Genomic DNA, 19,505 nt, shown 5'->3' with positions numbered 1-19,505 from the left:
CAACAACTCTGGTATATCGATCAGTTATATGCTTTTATCAACACCAACGCAGGCTATAGGCAATTCGGCAAAGCACCCGCCTGGGCTGTAATCTTTCAACTCCCCTTCCTATACTGTTTTATACGTACCACCCAACCTGGAGGTGCATATACGTCAACTAGTCTCGGCAACTGGTTTTTATGGGCGGAGCACAACACTTGACACTACCCATTACAGACGCCAGAAACAGCGAGTTCCACGAGTCAGATAATAACTTGACCTGACTTGGGCCTGGCCTGACTTAGCCTGGATAGATCCTTTTTTAGGGATATCTATCCGAGTCGAGCGCCAAATCTTTTTATTTGGTATTTTATAGAAATATTTTTAGGGCAATATTATTGGTTATTGGCAAGGGGTTTGGGTGAAATATATTAGGTGGCTGATGTGGCTAAGTGTGGCTTTATAAGGGTATATAAGCCAAGTCGACGATACGGCCGGGTAAGCCCTCAAATCTAATATATCTGACTTGACTCGTATCGAGCCAGGTATATACGATTATCTGACCTGACCTGACTCGTGGAACTCGCTGGCCAGAAATGGGGTTGGAAGATTAAATACTCCAATAGCAGGAATGGAAGCCATTATCAGAGAAGACACTTGAGTATCGACCACCCTTCAAATAGTGGTTGTGGCTGTAAATCCAATTTTTGCACTTAGAAGTTACTAAAATTACCATAGTTCTGGCTATCGCCACCGCAACCGCAGTCTCGTGCCGATGACTATAAGCGTACCTATTTATCATCATTAGTTATTATAGTAGTGATAGCTAATGCCATAATGGATGCTATTCTTATCAAGTGCTCTCTTTGGGAATGGGGTCTATACCTACGGAGGCGGGGATAGTCAGAGCTAATGATAACACAATAGTGTCCAGTTGTCCTTATCCTTGGATCAACTTATGTTCAATATTCGTGTACTCATATTCTTTGCCCCTTTGTCTCTCATCTTTCCTACCCATATTAAACATTAAAATGTCGACATTCCCTACAAAAAAAAAGGGGGGGAGGTGCCACTTCCTACTGTTAAGGTATAAGTGGAGCTAGTCAGGAATAAGCATAAATCTATATAGTAATCTATATAGTAAAGGTATATAAGGGATGGGCAGCGCCCTCGTAAGAGGGTGGAAAGGCAGGCGTTACTAGTTTAATCTATCTATCCTGAAATTTACTCTATATATGACATCCATCAAGGGTATAAACTCTGACATATGGCGGGGGGACGCCAATTGTGATGTCTATTATTTCCTACGAGGGAATATTATGATCATACCGTACGAAGCACTATTGTGAAATAGGTCTCCCCGCTCCCAAGATATGCTATTACGCTTAAATTCGATATATCACTTTCATTGGTTATCATAAGCCAGTTTCTATAGAGTTGTAGATCCTAATTATTTTGATATACTGTAAGATCGATATACGGCTATCATAATGCTTCTATGTAGAGGTATGCCCCATTTATTCCAAACTTCCTAAGATGATCTAGCAACATCTATATGCGACTCGGTAATCCGTAGAACAGTGTCTCTAAAGCCAAGTAGCCATGAAAAAGGATACTAACATTATTCTAAATACTCAATTGCGAGGGATTTCTCTACTACCTCTCCATAGCCAATGCAGAGCCGCTGTCTCTTAGCCAGAATCTCAACAGGCAGCGACGGTCTCTTACGACTACTTCCTTCGCTATCAGAGAGCTCACCCGACCCCGTCGTTAAAGGAGTTGGTGGGAGAGAGTTCTGAAGAGAAATAGACGCCAGGAGAAGATCCTCGGAGGGTATAGTGGAGCCCGGCGAGTCTATCCCGGCTTCCCTGACCTCCTCTAAACTGTCCTTGACTACGACAAAGTCGAGTAATGATTTATCCTCAGTCATAGACAGCGGTTTTTCTTCAACTGAAGCTATCCCGGTTTGCGGTATATGCGGCTCATCGAACAGGGTCCCGTACCAGGCCTCTCGGACGGCGAGGCCAAGAGCTACTGATACCTGCCGCGCGACACTGTTGCCGACAATACGCCATTGAGTAACTGGTGGACCAACAATCAAGTCGTCATCGGGAAACCCCTGTGCGCGTCTGATTTCCAGGATGGTTAGTGGGCGACTTTGTTGCCAGTGATTTATAGTGCCCATGCGAGCGTCCGTCGGTGGGCATCTTGTAGCGATAGTACCAAATAAGCCGTTTGGATGAATACGACCCCAGCCCCTGGACGGCCTCATTACTCTGTCTGAAGGTATAGGAGGATATAGGTGATGGCGGTCCGACTCCCTCAGCACGGGAGGCATATCGGGTCGACCATGCCAGGCTTTGCTAAAGTTCATGCCCCAGGGGTGGATAGGAATATGGGATAATTGTTTTCTGATAGGAGGTGTAAAGCCAAGGGAAAGTCGATGGTCCGGAAAGCCGACACAGAAATCCGGTTTTGCGTCTCGAATATCGGGCAAATCTGCTGTGCACTCCCTAGCACTCACGTATTTAAACGGCGTTGACAAGAGTATCCTACTATCGAAGGGTCGTCCGCAAGACATTTCGCCAAGCTTTGTTAGATGCGTACCAGGTGGATGCGAATGCGATGGCGCCGGGACTTTGGGCATTCGGAAACCAGGGGCGCTAAAGACAAGAAATACCCGGCTGCGAGACTGCGGCGCACCAAATGACCACGCGTCTAGGAACATAACTTGGACCTGATAGCCCAAGCCGACAAGCGCGCAGACGAGTTGGGAGAAGACACATGTGTCACGGAAATTTCTCGAATTTACCATTTGCGGCACATTCTCCAGGATTCCGTAGTACGGGCGGTACAAGTCGACATAAGATGCGAAAGACGCAACGAGCGACTGGTTCTTTCGTTGGTCATTCGTGGTCCTATCGGGGGTTAGTATAGAAAAGCCCGGACAGGGTGAGCCGGCCGAAATGAACTGGACATCTCCAGGTCGAGGCACTTTGCTATTGTTACCCTGCATTGCTTGAAGTAAAAGGTCATCAACAGAACCCAAAAAGGGGGTGCATGTGTCGGGCTTGCAGTTCGCCATATATGTATGAATAGCCTCATTCCAGATGTCGTTAACCCAGCGCATCTCAATGGCGCCGCCGTCTTCCAGGCCGCGTCCGAAATTTCCTCCGCCGCAGAACAGATCAAGACCTTGTAGTTTCTGTGATATATGCCCTTGAGAGGGGTCGAACCCCATCCGTAGACCGCGCACTAGGTTCGTATCGAGAGGAACATAAGCTAATTGGCCCTCTTCGGTCTCGGTTTCTTGATGTGTCATAAAGAAGAGGTCGCCAGTCCCATTAAAATCATAGGGTCTGGGTATATTTTCCCCAGACCGGAATGCCCTGACTAGACAATGTCGAAAGATTCTGCGAGAAGAAATCTCCACAAGTTGGTTCGTGTAAACGAGTTCATTAGGGGGCGAGTTAGAAGCTACTTTATCGACATCTCTCCTCCGTAGAAGTCTTCTTAATCTAACGTAATGCTTCTTGCCCTCGTCGAAGAATCCTTCCACGATGAATGTCTCTAGATGCAGTGCTTTCGGGTCGGTTTCAACGAGGACTGCATCTCCAATATTGTAAGATGTCTTTTTATGAAACCTGTCCTCCTCACACGTAAGGTGTTCTCTCTTCAGAGTAGTCCATCGGCAATCATCAGAGAGATAGGTCTGACGAACGAAGAACTCCGCCGTTGTAGAGGGATTCCCAAACCATTCGACGCCATGCGTAGAGAGAATCTGATCAGCTTTTACCCTTGCTGTACCGTGATGACACGTGCAATTGTTTGATAAGAAGAGCTCATTGCTCCAGGGATACTTCATGATGCCGCAGGGGGTGTCGATCGGTTGATACAGCCAGATTACATCAAAAGAACACCTCCCTTTGGGCGATCGGTGGATTTTCTGCACTAGACCAAACCACAAATGTTCCCCCTGGCAATGTTTTGATTTTTGTTGCTTCCATTCTGTATCAGTGTTCTCATCATCTGGCTTGGTAGATATGACATCTCCCTCCCTAATCGAAGCAATAAATGAGTCATGATCATACGCGTTCCGCTTGACCGCAGGCGGGCTCGTGTTCTCGTTTGGACGACTGTTCTGCACGAAAGCTGCTCGCTTTCTCTCAATTGACGTCGATGGGCTTACTTGCTTAAGCACGTTCCCAAATATCATATGGGAGAAAAGATCATTGACGTACGGTGTCACAATTGTCGGAGATACTGGGCCGTTTTTTCTCAGCTTTGGAGGTCTGCGGTCTATCATATTACTATCGTCAGATATTGCTTGGCCTATCTCGAGATTCGGCTTATACCGGTTTAATGTTTTGATCTCAGCCCAAAATCCATGCCACGAAACAATTTTCGAATCTAGACCATGAGCTTCTTTCCAGATAAATTCCACATTGGCGATGATGGCTCCACGAAAGTCGCTACTCCGGTTAGCGGAATGCCACCGTTTAAATGCTGCCGACTTCCTATGGTTCTGCAGAGCCCATATGCTGAAGTCAGATTTAAAGTCATACAAAACAGCCCGGCGGCCATTCCCCTCCAAATAGTCGCAATAGTCAAGCACATGCTTGGTAAGGTCAACGATCCAGAGGAATGGCTCGTGGAACCTTATGTACTCGCTTGACGGGGCTCTCAACTTGTAATAAATTTCGTGGTTCCTCTTTTCATTATATTCCGAGCGTATCCAGATTTGGTCGCCCACGGTATGTTCCTCGTTGCCGTAATTCCCAATGGGGAGTTGTCGGAAGGGTATCTTCTTAAGAAAAAAACGTTGTTCGCCACATCCAAGGACTCCGTCAAAATAGAAATGATCAGAAAATTGGCGAGTTGCGAGATGTTGCAGAGACCTTAGCTCATGAGGGTAAAGATCGGAGTCTAGATATATAGAAAAATCATGCAGATCGAACTCGACATAGTCTTCAAGAGACTGTCGAGCCTTTATAGTTTCAAATAGTATTGACAACGCGTCTGCTTCCTTAATCTGGGTGGCAGGTGGAATATAACCTTGGAAAAGAGATTTTGGTTGGGTTAGGGTCGACTGGGGAATTTTTACGGCAATAGGTCTCTCTCTAGGCGCGTTTGTGATTGGTAGATCCGGAGCTGTTTCCCAGCCTTCGTAAGGATTTGCCTCCAGCTCGCTGGAGGACGTATCTAACCTCGTAGTACCAGCCTGCAATTGTTGGTATGGATAATTATTGTCGATCTCATCTGATCCAGATACATGATTGTGTGTATTAGACGGGTCGTCTCTCAAATCATTTGCGTCATCTTTCTCGATGCTTGAGATTACCGCATGGTATAAAGGCGGCGTTGAAATTGAATCAGCGGGCTGGTCAGGAACTGGGAGGCACTGCCAACTGAAAAGGTCCTGCTCGTATATATCCATTCTTGCCCTAACCGGTAGAGTCCGTACCCTACCAGCACAATCCGTAACCTTAAATATCGAACGAGATCCATTTACAATGTCATTATACCGGATGACGATGTAAATGAAATTGTACCAAAGGGAAAGGGGACAAACGTATTAGTGTCAGAAGTAGGGGACAAGTTTTCATGTAATTCTGCTGAAATAGGAATAATTAGGATAAAGGGTCAACATTCCAATAGCCGCTATACATGTCTAATAAATGGTATAAGATTAGGTAACTACCTAGATTTTCCGATAAGTTTGCCAGTGCGGGAAGCCGCGAAGACTTGAAGTAAGTTAAACTTGTGGAAATAAAAGCAAAGTGCCCTATCTAATAGTGTATAAAACGGGGCGAAGGGTACGGGAACTAAGGAAACGGATTTAGATAGTATTGAACATCGTGCTAAACTAGAAGGAAGTATCACACTGGAATGAGGCCATCTCAGACATCTTTTCCGTTTGCGAAATAGCCGCGCATGGACGCGACGAAGAAATGAACGTGCACTAGAATACATTGTTAAATCAGAAGAATTAACCAATTAAACGCAACGGTTCTGCGTAGGTGGGTCAGCATGTTGTCGGCCTTTCGGCCTTGCTGTTTGCGTCAAGCCACATTGGAAGTATCGTTTACATGGTAAAATTAGTTTACTTCTATAAACTACCTATTTATGTAATCTGTCATATTTCTACAGAATACTTCGTGATAATGTGACCTTGTCTTTGAACTTACTCCTTTTTAGAGACATTTTTAGTTTCCAGAAAACTGTTATGTCAGCACCTGGTAATAACCTATGATAGACTTATGGGTCGGGCAATATCGGTCAAGATCCCGGGTCCCAGTTTTCCTTCCGGACCCGATCGGAATCCACATCGGTTAGCGATTCACAACAAATTCATCCGATTGCCTTGATCGTAAAGACGAATTAATTGAGAGCAATGATCAACTCATCTAGCTTCATTAAAATACTAGTAGTACTTAACGTTCCTCATTAGCAAGTTCTAAAGCACCAGTATTTTCATAGCTGTTGGTATCAACTCTCGCCCGTTCATTACCGTAAACTCCGGTTTTTGCAAAGCCTGCAAAGCCGACGACGCCAGTTTTCAAGCACAATCCCCACCCAGATGATAAACACAAATTGCTCGACTGAACCAGCTCCGAAGATAGTGCGCTTACTATAGTCCCAAAGTGACTAAATCACTACGCACCACCGCGAGGCTTCGCCTTAGCTTTAGCCTTCTCTTTCTTTTCTTCCTTCAGCTTCTTCTTTTTAGCTTCGTTCTGCTCCTCGAGTTTTCGCTTGTGAACAGCCTTTTCCTCATCTGTTTTAGGGATCACCTTGAAAAAGCCCTCTAGCCGAGCCTGTTGTGAACTCTTGGTGGCTTTTTCTAATCGTGCACCGCCTGCGCGGACTCTGTCTTCGTTAAAACCTTTGTCGGTCACCAGAAACTTGACCAGTCCTTCAATATCTGGCTTATCCCATTTGAAGTCGCAAAGGGGATCATCTGCCTTGCGAACGTCCGGTTCAAAGAACAAAGCTCGCGCATCCTCAAAGGGCCAATCTTCAGGTAGTGTATACTTGGAGTCACTCTTGATGTATTCAACCACTTTCTCAAGTGTACCGTACTGGCGTATCAGCTTCAAAGCAGTGCTAGGTCCGACCTTGGGAATAGGATCTAGATAGTCACAGCCAAGTAAAATGCAGAAATCGACGAACTGTTTCGATTAGTACTTTGTCTGGCATGTGGATGTGATTGAAGGAAAGGCTTGACGGACTTGTTTGCGGTCCATATTCAACCCCTCGAGGACCTTATCAACGTAAATCTCCTGGATCGGCTCTTTTCTCTGCTCACTGAAGGTCAGGTGACGTAGTAAGACTGGGCTATCGAAGCATAAAGTGTCCATATCCTCGCTGGCTGCTGCGAAAACTTTTCCAGCTCTAGCAAGGGCGGCGCATTGTGCTTCGGCTTCAGTTGGTGCAATAATGTAGGGTATACCCATGAACTTCAACAACTGCTGGCACTCCGCATTGTGCTCCTTGGTGACTCGGACTGTTCGGCGAGAGAACTTTTCCACATCTTCGGCTGTACCAGTTTCCTTGGCCTCTTCGAGTCCTTCTTTAGCCTCGGCCTTACGCTGGAAACGGCGAGCAAGTTCGCCCGACTTTAGTTTGGGGGGTGCGCCATCGAATACATAGAGAGGCTTGATGCCGTTATCGACCATTCGTAGAGTTCGATAGAACATGCCCATGAGGTGGGAGGTGGTATCGCCCGACTCGTTCGTCAGTTGCTGGCCGTCGGAGCGGACCGCGATTAGGAAGCTGTAGATGCTCATGGAACTGGTTGTGAATTAGTTTCTGCTTCCCGTATTAGATGAAAATGAGGTTACACATACGCATCCTGTCATTTTAAGATTAGCATGCCAACATTTAGATACTTTGTCTTGGGAAGTACTCACTATAGCAACTTTGCGACCGAATTGACTTTTGATGTCACCCTCTTTAATGGCAGCAGGAGCCTCATCTTTGATGATGGGGAATAGGCCTTTAATACCCATGATTAAGGTATTTCTGAAGCAGCCTAGTGTGAGTAGTAGTGAGAACGATTGGAAACTAAAAAGAAATGAAGGTAAACCGGTGATTTGTTATGCGTGGAAAAAGATGAAGTGGTGAGGAAGATTAGAGTGAGTGATGTCACGAGAAATGCGAAACTGACGCGCCCTAAATCAATTAACTGAAGCTTGACGCGCCTTCTAATCGCGAAAAGTGGGTAGCTCTGAAAGCAAGAGTGAGGTGGTCAGTGCTTGCCTCTTATATTTGTAGCAAACTTTGTACTAGTCACTTGAAACACTTCAATAGGTTGTATGTATTCGTACATGCAAATTAAGTTGAATAGAGTTTAAATTGTTTCACTAGTCTCTTATGCAGGATACATTCTATCGTTTTTGAATCAACATTGGCATGATGCGCCTCGAAATCCCGAGCCTGTAGAACACTTTAAGGATCGAGTGACAACTCTAAAGCCACTTTATAGAAATATTTCTCAATTTCAAATCCAGGCACTTAAATTATATTTCAGTCAAGTTATCTCAAATAGTATACTTATATCTCGGACTTTCATCACCTAGTTCGGCGAGTTCATCTTCAGATAAGTTCTCATGTGCCGGAGTAAGAGGTCCCTCGCCACGCTTCTTGTTCTCTCTAGCGAACCAATACCACAAGAATCCATAAAGGCACGCGGCCATACCTACTAAAGATAAAGAGACGGCGTTTCCCACGATGTAGCGCGGTCCATCGGCGGTAGGACTAGAGAATTGTTAAGCACTGAGTAACGTTAATATACTGCAAGCAATTACTAATGACTTACTAGATAAATGATGACATGATACCAGCAGCATTACCCGAAGTGAGTTGCATTCCATTGGCTGTCGTGCGCTTGCCATATCGCGGCGTATTGCTTGGTAGCTAGATTCAAGTTGTTAGCAATCCGAAATATAATCCGAATCGACACTGAGCACTAACCCAAGCCAGTGGTAAACCAACAGTAACATAAAGCCCAGTGGCGACTAGGAAGCAACTTGGAGATTGTTAGTTATATCTCTAAGCCGACTTGATAACCAGTCATACCCAAAGTAGTGTACTCCCGCTGATGAGTTCGAGAGCAGAACGCCATATCCAACCACGCTAACAGCACCAAAAGCCACAGTGAAGAGGCCGCGCATCTGCATTCGATCCGACAAAAATGCGATTCCCATGTAAGTCACAGCACCAACGAAATAACACGGGATAGTGAGCAACTGGATCTCCGCAGCCGACCACTGTCCCAAACCGCGGATAATCGTTGGTAAGAACGTAGAATAGCCTAAATTAAAGATGTGAGTGTTACTCTTATAGATGTTATAAGTTTTAAGACCACAAAGCTTACCGTATAGCAACGTGTCTACGCCGAACTGGGCCAAACAGAACATCCAAACCTTCCAATCCTTAAATGCAGCCAACATATCTTTTTTGCTAAACTTTTGCGCGCTCTCGGTGAACCCATAGTGGCGAAAGTGTCGCTCGTTCGCTAGTTTCTTCTCCTCGGGGGTCAAGAAGTAGGCATGGTCGATATCGTTGGGGAGGAAAAAGAAGGCAACGACGCCTAGGACGATACTCGGGAGACCCTCGATGATAAAGATCCATCGCCACCCCTTATATCCAGAAATTCCATCCATCTGGCCAATGCCATAAGCTAGCAATCCGCCCAAAGCACCTGCAATAGCGGCGCTAACGAATAGGTAACCAACACGAAGAGCAAGCTCTTGCTTCGTGTAGAAGAACGTCAGATAGACGTTTAGCCCCGGGAAGAGCCCAGCCTCGACAACACCAAGAATCACACGCACGGCAATGAGTGCACCATAACTGTGAACAAACCCCGTACACGTCGCAATAATTCCCCAGCCGAAAGCGATGAAGGCGATATATCGAGAAGGCGTCAAGGGTTTCAGCACCAAATTTGAAGGTACTTCAAAGAATAGGTCTACGCGCCTCGAAAAGTTAGAGCTGAACGGACTCAAAGCCCTCTATATCTCAAGATATTGTAACTTTCACTTTAAAGAAGGGTGACTAACACGTGACGAAGAAGATAGAGACAGCTACTTGGAACTGATTCCCTACCAGCCCAAGATCTGTCTCCATACTGTAAAGACGCGCATTACCAATGTTTACACTAGAGCCAGTTAGAAACCAATTCCTACCTACTAGATGGATGATTGGCGGGGTATATACCGGTCCAAGAAACTAAAAGTATCTGTACAATTTGACATTAGTTGCTACAAATTTCATAATAGCGAATAACAATAACCCAAACAGTCCCAAGGATGGAAGGTTCAATAAAGGCATTATATCACTCACAAAGTAGCATAACAAGAGGTATAATGTGTAAATCAAGCTTGCGCAAGAGCTTCTTCTCATCTACAACGAACGTCGGATCCGTCGCGGTCTCGGCCACGCCGTCCTGCGCCTTAATATTTGAGTCGGACATATTCGGAGTGTCGTTTGCAATCGAGCAATAAGAAATGGCGGTTTCGGTAGGGCCGTAGACTCAAGGCCGAAGTAACAATATCTAGCCGGCCCGGTCCAGAAAAAAGCCGGATGAATTGATTGAGTCTCGAGGGAGGTATATCGGATCAGACTGTAGCGATATGTTTAAGACCAAAAAACCCGTTGAGCTCCACCGGAATCGCCTCTTGCGGACTAGGAATTAGTCTTGTTTTATGTCAGTCTTGTCTTATCCACCGTGCCCGAGCTAGAGATAAGCTATCTATCTCCTCGTTATCTCATGCTACTCTCAAGTATTTGACGGCGAGTCCACACTGCTAAAAAAGCTATGAAGGTATCGTATCCATAACGTGTGGTAGAGTAGAGTAACAAGAAAGGAAATAATATAGAATGCATACCCAGGTATGTATATAACTATCTGGAATTAAAAGAAAATGTTACTCTTAACCCTTGATTCGGGCCTATCACTTTGCATACTCCCCAGCAAGCTGAGCTGCATCCCAAACCCCAGCCTGCTGATAACTTACGACCCGAAATTATTAAAATTATTAAGCAGGTAAGCAGGCGAACTGCACATGGTGTAAGAGAACCAGGTGCAAGGCAATGTTGGAAATGAGGTTCCATCAAAGGGCCAGCTCTCACGTGAAGCCAGGGTTCCCATTAGACCACCCGCAAACCATAACCGTCGATTGACACGGGATTCAACCAATTGACGGTAAACGGAGCCTTCTATCTGGATTATGACACAAGTGGTGGTGGCCCGGACCAGCGGGAAGAGCCGATAGGATTTTTAGGCCCTCGCAAAAGCAACCTACATCTCCGCCAAGACGACCTGAAGACAAGGGCTGAAGCCGGGGTCAGATAAGATAAACGTCAGGAGTGGGGGTTGTACTTCTACGAAAGGGGTCCAAGTAACTTAGGTACTACAATGTAAAGCTCAATATCTTTCACCGAAACTAAAACTAGAGCATGTAAATCAGATATCATTTCTTGGCTAAGCTGATCATCACGATGACGAAAGTTAACCCCCCAAGTATGAGTTATGGACTGCGGAATCTACCTAAACTATGTATTCAAGTCCCTTGAGAAACTTACGTAGGAAGACAAGCTTTCTCCAATGTTAAGATGGGGGGCAAGGGGGTGTGACATCGATTCTATCAGGGGTATCCCAATCACCGATATTCTCGGCGATAACGCCGTGTAACTAATTTAAATGGATGCTAAATCCGTAAGCCTTCCATAGGGCTGGCGCCGAGGTAGCACAATGGATTTTGGCCCTTGTAATCCGTACTAGCAATAATATCACCGCTACTAGACAATACGAAGCTTGTATATTATCACGTATTTAGTGTGCTTAGTTATGTGGTGCCTAGATCTAGTTGGAATATAGTAGGTTGTATTAAAAGGAGTAAAACGAGCGAGTGTAACGAGCTTGAGTAGATCGCTTATATAGACGCTCAGCTGGTTACTACCGTGACATATATTACGGGAGCAAGTCCGACAAGGGAATCCCTTCATATCGTTCATATTCCAGCTCGGCGACAGTACGAAAAGGACGAAGCGGACCCGCCGGATCCAACAAGGCGTTCGGGTCACGTACTTGAAGAATATGACGGTTCGGGACCGTGATCTGCCTCCCACGCTTGTTGAGGCTGATGAGGCATGGGTTTATCGATGCGTCGCTAGTTGTAGCGATGCCGTGTGATTGGTCCATTTCATTGACGCTTTTGACCGCGTCGAAGTTCCCGGCAATAGTACTGGGCTCCTCGGGCAGGTCGAAAAACGGAAGCCCCTCGGCAGCATAAGTCTCTGCGCTAACGGGAGAGGGCGGCGGGTCTCTCCCCATGACAGATCGGAAGCCGGCGCTGTTAAGTATCTGCACCGGGATCGTCATCGTCATGTGCTCGACCCAGCAACAATTGTCTTGGTCGTCCTTTTCAATGCCCTGAACAATTTTACCTCCAGCCGCGATGGCCATAGAGCGAAAACGCTTAGAAAGAAAACGCATAGGCGTGGCATGAGGGTTTGGACCGCCGCCACGGACATTTGGCGTCATATAAACCACGGAATTCTAAAACTAGAGTTAAATGCATTCAAACTTGCGTGCCTTGAATCGCATTCATGCCGTAGGTCTTACTACTAAAGATGTATAAAGGTATTACTTACCGGTTGAATACCGCACCCAACAAGTGTTTCGTCTATATAGATGTTAGCACGAACCCTTAGATAGGTAGTAACGAGTTGACGTACGGTCATCACGCGTTGTTCCACCAAAAATAATATATTGGTCGTCAGGCGGGGTTCCCTCTATATTGTATATCGAATTCTTAATAGCACTGATCGTATATGGGGGCGAACACATGATCGGAAACGATCTGCCATGGAGTATCTGAACGAATAGCTTTATGACGTTTCTGGGAGCCGATGGCGTGATCTCAAATTGTAGGCCGCCGATGGTATCTTCCCCAGTAAGCTGTGCCTCGACACTGTAGCCTTGTCCCATTGGCATGGCGACAAACTGTCTTACAACACCGGGAGACGTGGCAATACCGTCGAGCCAAAGCTGTTTAGGGGCCACAACATAGTCTTGAATCGTGCCCCAGAGTGCCCGTCGACGGCGATCTTTGGTCCCACTATCCTCTGCGGCATGTTCGCCGGAGACGACATTGACGCCACCAGCGTAGATTTTTATCATGAAAGGCCAATCCGCTTTGAAATCAATCCACATAGCTTCTTTCTGGTACATAGACAGGAACAAGCCGCCCTTAGCTACCATATTTGGGGGAAGCTTATGGGCATAATCACGGATTCCAAATAGAGGGAAAGTGCCTAGATCGGGTGGTAGTTTGACTGTCTTACGATTGTCGGGGACGCGAATGGTCCGATGGAACGTGATGCGAAGGCATTGGGGATGGAACGGACTATCGGCGTGAGGTACAAATTTCACCTCAATTGCGTTATTCTGGAGGCTGCAGTGGTATATGCCATCCAAGTTCATCATTTTGCTTTGATGAAATTAGTGTATTAATCGATACCCTGCTGCTTTCTTGAAGAGAAGTGTCAGATATCACCCTTGGTATGTTATATTACCCACAGAGCGACAGATACGTAGCTGGTATATAGCCCAAGCATGTAATATACTAATTGAAATATATTTTAACGCCAGCTTCTATATAAATCAGAGGGAATTTCAGTGCCCTATATATATTCCTATCCTGTAGCTAGCCGGTGGGTAGTGTAAACTCATACTACGTCATCTAACTATCACTAACCCCTGTATCCCGACAAGAAGAGGCTATCTAGAATATGGTTCATACTAAGATTGAAGATACAATACGATCGAGATTTCTAACTACCGAGGTTTAGAAAGGGAAGTTATAGGAAAGAAAATCATAGACGCTCAAAGACGAAGATTTATCACGAAGTGGATCTAGGAGGTATGGAACAAACGAAGTTGTTCGGCGGGAAATTCCAAACCTAAATGACGGAAACCTGAGGCTACCACCTCCTGAAAGTACATATCCTTTGTCCTAGGTGCCTCATCGGCCTCATCTAGAATCTTAGCAGCACCAGCCTAACCGGTCCCAACCCACCAGTGGCGGTTCTTAGGGCTACCTAACTATTGCATCTCAAAAGTATAAATTTTCCATGCTTTTCCTTGGACCTCTTTCACTAATTAGAAACGAGCTACGCTCTCTTACCTTTAATGTAACATACCATAAAGTGGACGTTTCTACCGGTAATTGCATTGGAACCGACGTTTATTGATGTTTTACTTTTAATACCTGTGACGTCCTTCACCTGTATCTAGGTATACACCACGTGAAACAACAGAGAAAATATTCCGAAGGCCATATAAAGCTTCACGGAATTATTACCTGTTATTTCTATAAAAGGTAATAAATAATGTGATTGATCGACTCCGGACGCCACGTCTATGCTCGCGGTATCAATCTATGTAGAAATTTGACACTCTCTTACATTTATCGGCAAGTATATCCACCATCAATAACAATATCAGCGCCGGTCGTGTACGTGCTAGCGTCGCTAATCAAGTACACATAGGCCGCCTTCAACTCCTTCGCCAGCCCAGGACGGCCCATGGGAACCATAGAGTACCACAACTCCTGCGTCTTCTTCTCGATGAAGTCCGACAGGCCGGTATCGATGTACCCGGGCGATATGGAGTTGACCCGAGCGAAGTCGCGCCATTCGTTAGCCAGAGAGCGGGCCATGTGGATGCAGCCGGCCTTGGCAACGTTGTAGGAGGTCTGCTCCTGAGGGTAGTTGGCGATGTGGCCGGACATGGAGGCGGTGATGATGAAGGAGCCGTGGCCCTGCTTCTTGAAGTGAGGACCGACGGCCTTAGCGCAATATGCTGTGCCGTTCAGGTCGACCTGAATGACCTTGTCCCAATCCTCTCTCGAGGCATCAATGACGCCGCCATCAGCAGTAGCACCAGCATTAGCGATAAAGCCGTCGATATGGCCGAAGTCCTTCACGACGTCACGGACGAGCTGCTCGCAGTTGGCGAATTCAGCTATGTCGCACTTGTAAGCCTTGACTTTGACGCCATAGGTCTTCGTTAACTCATCCGCGTTCTTCTCGGCTCCCTCCTTGCGCGAGGAGTATGTGATAGCAAGGTCAGCGCCCATCTCAGCGCAGCCACGAGCGGCCTCGATGCCCATTCCTCGAGGGCCAGAAGCACCGGTAATAACGATGACCTTGCCCTTGAGGCTGAAGAGGTCGATTAAGCTGTCCGACTTGGGGATTGGCTGAGGCATGTTTACGGTGTAGTGTGTTAGATGTTTAATGTGTATTAGGACAAGAGGCCGAGAAGCTCTAAATAATGGGATGAAGTTAGAGGAGAAGTAGAAACACTACCAAGGTTATCTAGTCTCTTATAATTCTTGAATAAGAATATGTCTGGTAGGAACAAGGTGGGTATAGGTGGATACAAGTGGACACGGCATACAAAAGTCAAGGCCGTCAGAAATGTTAGATGATGTCATAATATCATTCATACCCAGATATGATAAAACCTAAGCCACTTAGGTTGAAGGCGGCGGGTATACTTTTTCCGTTTTCATACTCAGCGTAATGCATATGTTAGTCTCACTAGACAGGGGGGAAAGTGGTGTTAGTAAGAGTAAGTAAGTGAAAAGCGTCGATTTGGGCCTTGTGTCTCCCGAGATTTACGGCTATTGCCGCAGTCGGAAGCTCGGAGGACCCGGATGGCCTTTTCTGTCGATTACCGGGTTACTAATATTCCTGCCTTTCCCGGTAGACGCAGCTTCTGATCGTGACGTTGAAGCTTCAGACTTAAGCATGCAACTTCCAAGTTTACCTAGGTACATGTACCTACCTATGGGCCAACTTCGGCACGACCACCCTGTCTAAGATAACCCCACAGGGGAGCACCTACAGGGCAGGGGCCGATTATCTCCCCCACCGTACCCCACGTCCCCGGATATACTTAACCCCAAGTTGCGGGTCACGGTGCCAATTCAACTCCGAGGTTCGACGCTCCGACTACCGAATTCAACCGCACTGTTTCTGATTCACATTATCGAAAGATGTCTTACAAATGGACAAAGCCACGGCATTCTGTATGTCACAAATTACAATTGTTAGAATAGCCAAGTTTAGCCGTACCAAGCTGATCTCCTGTATCTGTACTTCGCTCAAGCACGAGAACGGCGAGTGTTATGGATATCTTGCTAGTCAAAACGGCGCGTACTACGTATATAAGGAATCACAACGTCAAAGAGAGAAACTCAAAAGTATGACCATAGACGAGATCCTCCGTAGGGGGGCGGTACCAACGCCCAGCCGGCGGCAACGATACGTTCTTTCGCTTATCTTAGCATCTTCTTTTGTCCAGTTACATGAGACGCCATGGCTTCCAGAGTCCTGGAAAAAACAGATATCGTTTTCATCGCCGATGAGAACTCCGGTGTGGGCTTCCTAGATCAACCTTGTCTGGAACGCGAACTCATAGCCTCCGCTCCGGCTAAGGGTAAGGAACCCCAACAAAAATCTTCGCTGGCCATAACTGGTAATGAGAGAGTTGAAAAGGCATACCGGTCTTTGGAGCTTCTGGGCATAGTCCTCTTAGAGCTATGCTTTGGTCAACTTCTTGAAGAACAGAAATTTCGTCAGGCGTATGGACTTCATGGACTCACTGAAATGCAAAAGTATGCATTTGATGCTGCTGCTGCCCGGCAATGGAGCAATAAGGTGAAAGACGAGGCAGGGTCTGATTTTAATGAGGCAGTTAAATGGTGTCTTTATGGGTGCCGTATTATCCCGCCCGAAGATTTGAGACGAGAAATGTTACGACGGGTCGTCTGTCCTCTCGAAAGATGCCACAAGTATCTTTTCGAGAGACAGCAAGTATAATAGGAGAAGCATAGCCTTCTCCATTTCTACTAATAACGGTACAGGAGAAATCTACCTTTGTTCATATCAAAAGCCTTACTACCTAGGTACCTACCTAAGGCATACAGAACGCTAGCCCTCCTCGAGCCAGTAAGGGGTTACGTTAAACTTTTGGGTAGTTTTAATACATTTATTCGAAGAGGTCTCGCCCTATCTATCAGAGGACATATATCACACACTAACTCTAGAATATGAAGTGGAAAATGGCTCTTTTCAACCTAGGGGTATCATACAGAGGTTCTAACAGTGCTATCTGATCTTCAAGTTTTGTACAATATTTTTTAATCAAAATAGTGCAATTATGATCCATTCTAGGTAGATATTACACTTAGCACGTGGATAATAATATACCAGGATGGTTTGTGTAACGATATTTGAGCCAGTATGGAGAAGCTGGATAATTTGGAAGGCTACCAAGGATAAGATGTGAATGTGCAAGAATGTACAATAAGTACCAACTTGGTTGCCGCAGTTATGTAGTAGTAATGTGCTAATAATAAATATGTACCTACATAAAAACAATCATTCTTACTTTCTTCCTAAATGCATTCATTTGTGCACATTCGGGTGATATCAAAATCCCGTCCCGCACTACAATGTACATCCCTAATGAATGTTGTTGTCCTAGGACCAACATAACACAGCCCTGTTTCTTTACGCCCTCTTCATTGCCAACTCAGCCTCTACTGAGTACAAACCACTTTCCATACTTTAAAGGAATATTAATACTCTCTATTATCCCCTTAATTAAGTTGCTCTTACACCTAACTGAGTCGCGAATGCGGACGTTTTCTGAGTTCTCATATTATCAATAACTTCCAGGACCTCTTCAATAATAACTCTAGCTTCTCAGCAAGGCAACAACGGATCAAAATGGATTCTAATTACGAAATGCCTGCCACCTATTTCATCCATTCGCTCTCTGACGAATCTCAACCTAGAACAAATGAGGAAGCATATACCTGGTTTCCTACGATGGACTTTGGCAGCGTATGGCCCTTGGATCATTGTGACTTGGTTGCTTTCAACGCCTGTATGTACTACTTGCCATGGTTGTTTGCTGGTTGTGTGTTGGTTGTTTAGGTAGCCTGGTCTAAGAGTCTTACTCTGACACCTATCTTTATAGTGCTTCTCTCTGAAGGAACCTGGCAGACGACTCCGAGGCTTACCATAGCGACTAATTTATACCGCATCTTCGCCACGTGTGAGCTCTTATATCCCAAGTTCAAAGATGGCCCACTCAAGAAGAGTGAAGTGCGAGACTTCTTCTCCCTTGTCTATGCCCATCTAAGTGACCACTGTCTCGCCCACGACCACTTAGAGGAAGACGGTCCCCGACGCATAGCCAACCTTGTGGAGTTCTTCATCCATGCGTCTCCGAACTACAGTCCTAAAAAATATATCATCGATCTAGATATGGTTCCGCTTAACGAGATAATACGCCGATTTACGTTGATGTCGAGTTTTCCAGAACGTACATGGTTCTACTGATAGACTCGCACATCGCCACGGACTAAGACTACGCTGCAGGTTTTACTCGACCTCAGCAAATGATAATCGTTTAGCTTAATGATAGTCGCTTAAGCATTGGGGTAGGGTTTGAGAGTCTTGTAGAATAGATAGTAGCTCCAGAAGACCGGGGAGAGAAGTAGAACGGACGACAAGACTCCCATTGAGTCGAGACTTTCCTTACAACATATGATCAACAAAAGAAAAGCTTCGCATGCTCATAAATGTTTCAGGCCCCATAAGGAATTCCTTAAGTGAAAAACTTAATTTATAATTCTATCGAAACCTCCTTTAACTAATAATATTACGAGGAGAATGAACCTAAGGTAAATATATAAAAGGGGGATACAGGGGTTGTTAGGTCACGTGATACCCTTCGGCGCCCCTGATCGACTTACACCTTTACAACTTTATGTCAAATCCATCCTATATTCGCACAGCAGCATCAATATATGGTACCTAATGTGCCTTCCATATATATCTAGTTTCGGTCTTGCAGGTAAGGTAGCGGCTCTACATCAACCATCATTTCCTTATTTTCACCACAACGCCACTTCTTCTCCTCTACATCTCGTGATTTCACCGTGCTCATCCAAAGATGCTCTTCACAGCAAACATATCTCTTACCAAACCCTTATACGGCATTGACAAATGTCCGAGAGCTAATAGATGAGAATATCTTTTCAGATTATTACTTAGCATTATAGCCGTGGCCTACATCTTGTTCGCTGCCAGCCCCTGGTGGCATCAAAAACAAATCGGTTATCACCGATCAGGTTACGCGCGCCACGTCTTGATAACTTGAACCGACACCTATATCAGGTATAGGACAAAAGCAATGAGATTTTCGCCTACCATTTGATTCAGGAGGTCCCACTGCTCTGGTGTTGGCCAGGGGGGGTCTCTCGGGATTGATCGACAGCCCGGAGGTGTTGTGGCGTGTATGCTCCCTGCCGTAGTCGTGAATACCAAGGTATTTAGAAGGAGGGCAGAGACCGATCTCGATGACATTTCTTAGGTAGTACGCTATTCGAACTATTCGAGCCGTTATCCGTTCTTCTTGGCTGGCAGATTCAAGGTTT

General features: G+C 45.7%; 6 protein-coding genes across 6 annotated transcripts; 2 read left to right on the top strand and 4 right to left on the bottom strand.

Annotated features, from left to right (window-relative positions):
* Positions 1-1,448: 1,448 nt before the first annotated feature.
* F4817DRAFT_344469 (S-adenosyl-L-methionine-dependent methyltransferase) lies at positions 1,449-5,907 on the bottom strand. Its single transcript, XM_049304150.1, has one exon. The coding sequence runs from the start codon at positions 5,414-5,416 to the stop codon at positions 1,601-1,603; it is 3,816 nt and encodes a 1,271-aa protein (XP_049156896.1). The 5' UTR covers positions 5,417-5,907; the 3' UTR covers positions 1,449-1,600.
* Positions 5,908-6,635: 728 nt separating this feature from the next.
* On the bottom strand, positions 6,636-10,456 carry F4817DRAFT_360233 (DNA-repair protein rad2; the record flags this gene model as incomplete). The annotated part of the gene is made up of 10 exons (XM_049306256.1): positions 6,636-7,151; positions 7,212-7,773; positions 8,536-8,739; positions 8,801-8,898; positions 8,956-9,010; positions 9,061-9,295; positions 9,359-9,952; positions 10,044-10,141; positions 10,201-10,222; positions 10,327-10,456. 10 exons carry the CDS (start codon positions 10,454-10,456, stop codon positions 6,636-6,638), a joined length of 2,514 nt encoding a protein of 837 aa, XP_049156895.1.
* Positions 10,457-11,765: 1,309 nt separating this feature from the next.
* Positions 11,766-13,474, bottom strand: F4817DRAFT_367030 (uncharacterized protein; the record flags this gene model as incomplete). Its single annotated transcript, XM_049307063.1, has 3 exons — positions 11,766-12,544; positions 12,640-12,671; positions 12,724-13,474. 3 exons carry the CDS (start codon positions 13,472-13,474, stop codon positions 11,957-11,959), a joined length of 1,371 nt encoding a protein of 456 aa, XP_049156894.1. The 3' UTR covers positions 11,766-11,956.
* A 742-nt stretch (positions 13,475-14,216) lies between these two features.
* F4817DRAFT_344460 (L-xylulose reductase) lies at positions 14,217-15,791 on the bottom strand. Its single transcript, XM_049304149.1, has one exon. It carries the CDS (start codon positions 15,255-15,257, stop codon positions 14,457-14,459), a length of 801 nt encoding a protein of 266 aa, XP_049156893.1. The 5' UTR covers positions 15,258-15,791; the 3' UTR covers positions 14,217-14,456.
* On the top strand, positions 15,792-17,204 carry F4817DRAFT_344458 (uncharacterized protein). The gene has a single exon (XM_049304148.1). The coding sequence runs from the start codon at positions 16,372-16,374 to the stop codon at positions 16,873-16,875; it is 504 nt and encodes a 167-aa protein (XP_049156892.1). The 5' UTR covers positions 15,792-16,371; the 3' UTR covers positions 16,876-17,204.
* A 387-nt stretch (positions 17,205-17,591) lies between these two features.
* F4817DRAFT_190804 (uncharacterized protein) lies at positions 17,592-18,614 on the top strand. Its single transcript, XM_049298460.1, has 2 exons — positions 17,592-17,947; positions 18,041-18,614. The coding sequence occupies exons 1-2, from the start codon at positions 17,788-17,790 to the stop codon at positions 18,403-18,405; spliced, it is 525 nt and encodes a 174-aa protein (XP_049156891.1). The 5' UTR covers positions 17,592-17,787; the 3' UTR covers positions 18,406-18,614.
* The last annotated feature ends 891 nt before the right edge of the window (positions 18,615-19,505 follow it).

The sequence above is a fragment of the Daldinia loculata genome (genome assembly GCF_022478755.1).
Source record: "Daldinia loculata strain CBS 113971 unplaced genomic scaffold F4817scaffold_42, whole genome shotgun sequence".
Taxonomy (NCBI): domain Eukaryota; kingdom Fungi; phylum Ascomycota; class Sordariomycetes; order Xylariales; family Hypoxylaceae; genus Daldinia; species Daldinia loculata.
The sequence above is the reverse complement of the archived record's forward strand: the minus strand, read 5'-3'. Positions and strand labels throughout refer to the sequence as shown.

Excerpts from the sequence above, each read along its gene's own strand:
- F4817DRAFT_344469 (XM_049304150.1), bottom strand. The coding sequence starts at position 5,416 with ATGGATATATACGAGCAGGACCTTTTCAGTTGGCAGTGCCTCCCAGTT.
- F4817DRAFT_344460 (XM_049304149.1), bottom strand. The coding sequence starts at position 15,257 with ATGCCTCAGCCAATCCCCAAGTCGGACAGCTTAATCGACCTCTTCAGC.
- F4817DRAFT_344458 (XM_049304148.1), top strand. The coding sequence starts at position 16,372 with ATGGCTTCCAGAGTCCTGGAAAAAACAGATATCGTTTTCATCGCCGAT.
- F4817DRAFT_190804 (XM_049298460.1), top strand. The coding sequence starts at position 17,788 with ATGGATTCTAATTACGAAATGCCTGCCACCTATTTCATCCATTCGCTC. Across the intron at positions 17,948-18,040 it reads CTTGGTTGCTTTCAACGCCT|TGCTTCTCTCTGAAGGAACC; the intron begins GTATGTACTACT and ends CTATCTTTATAG.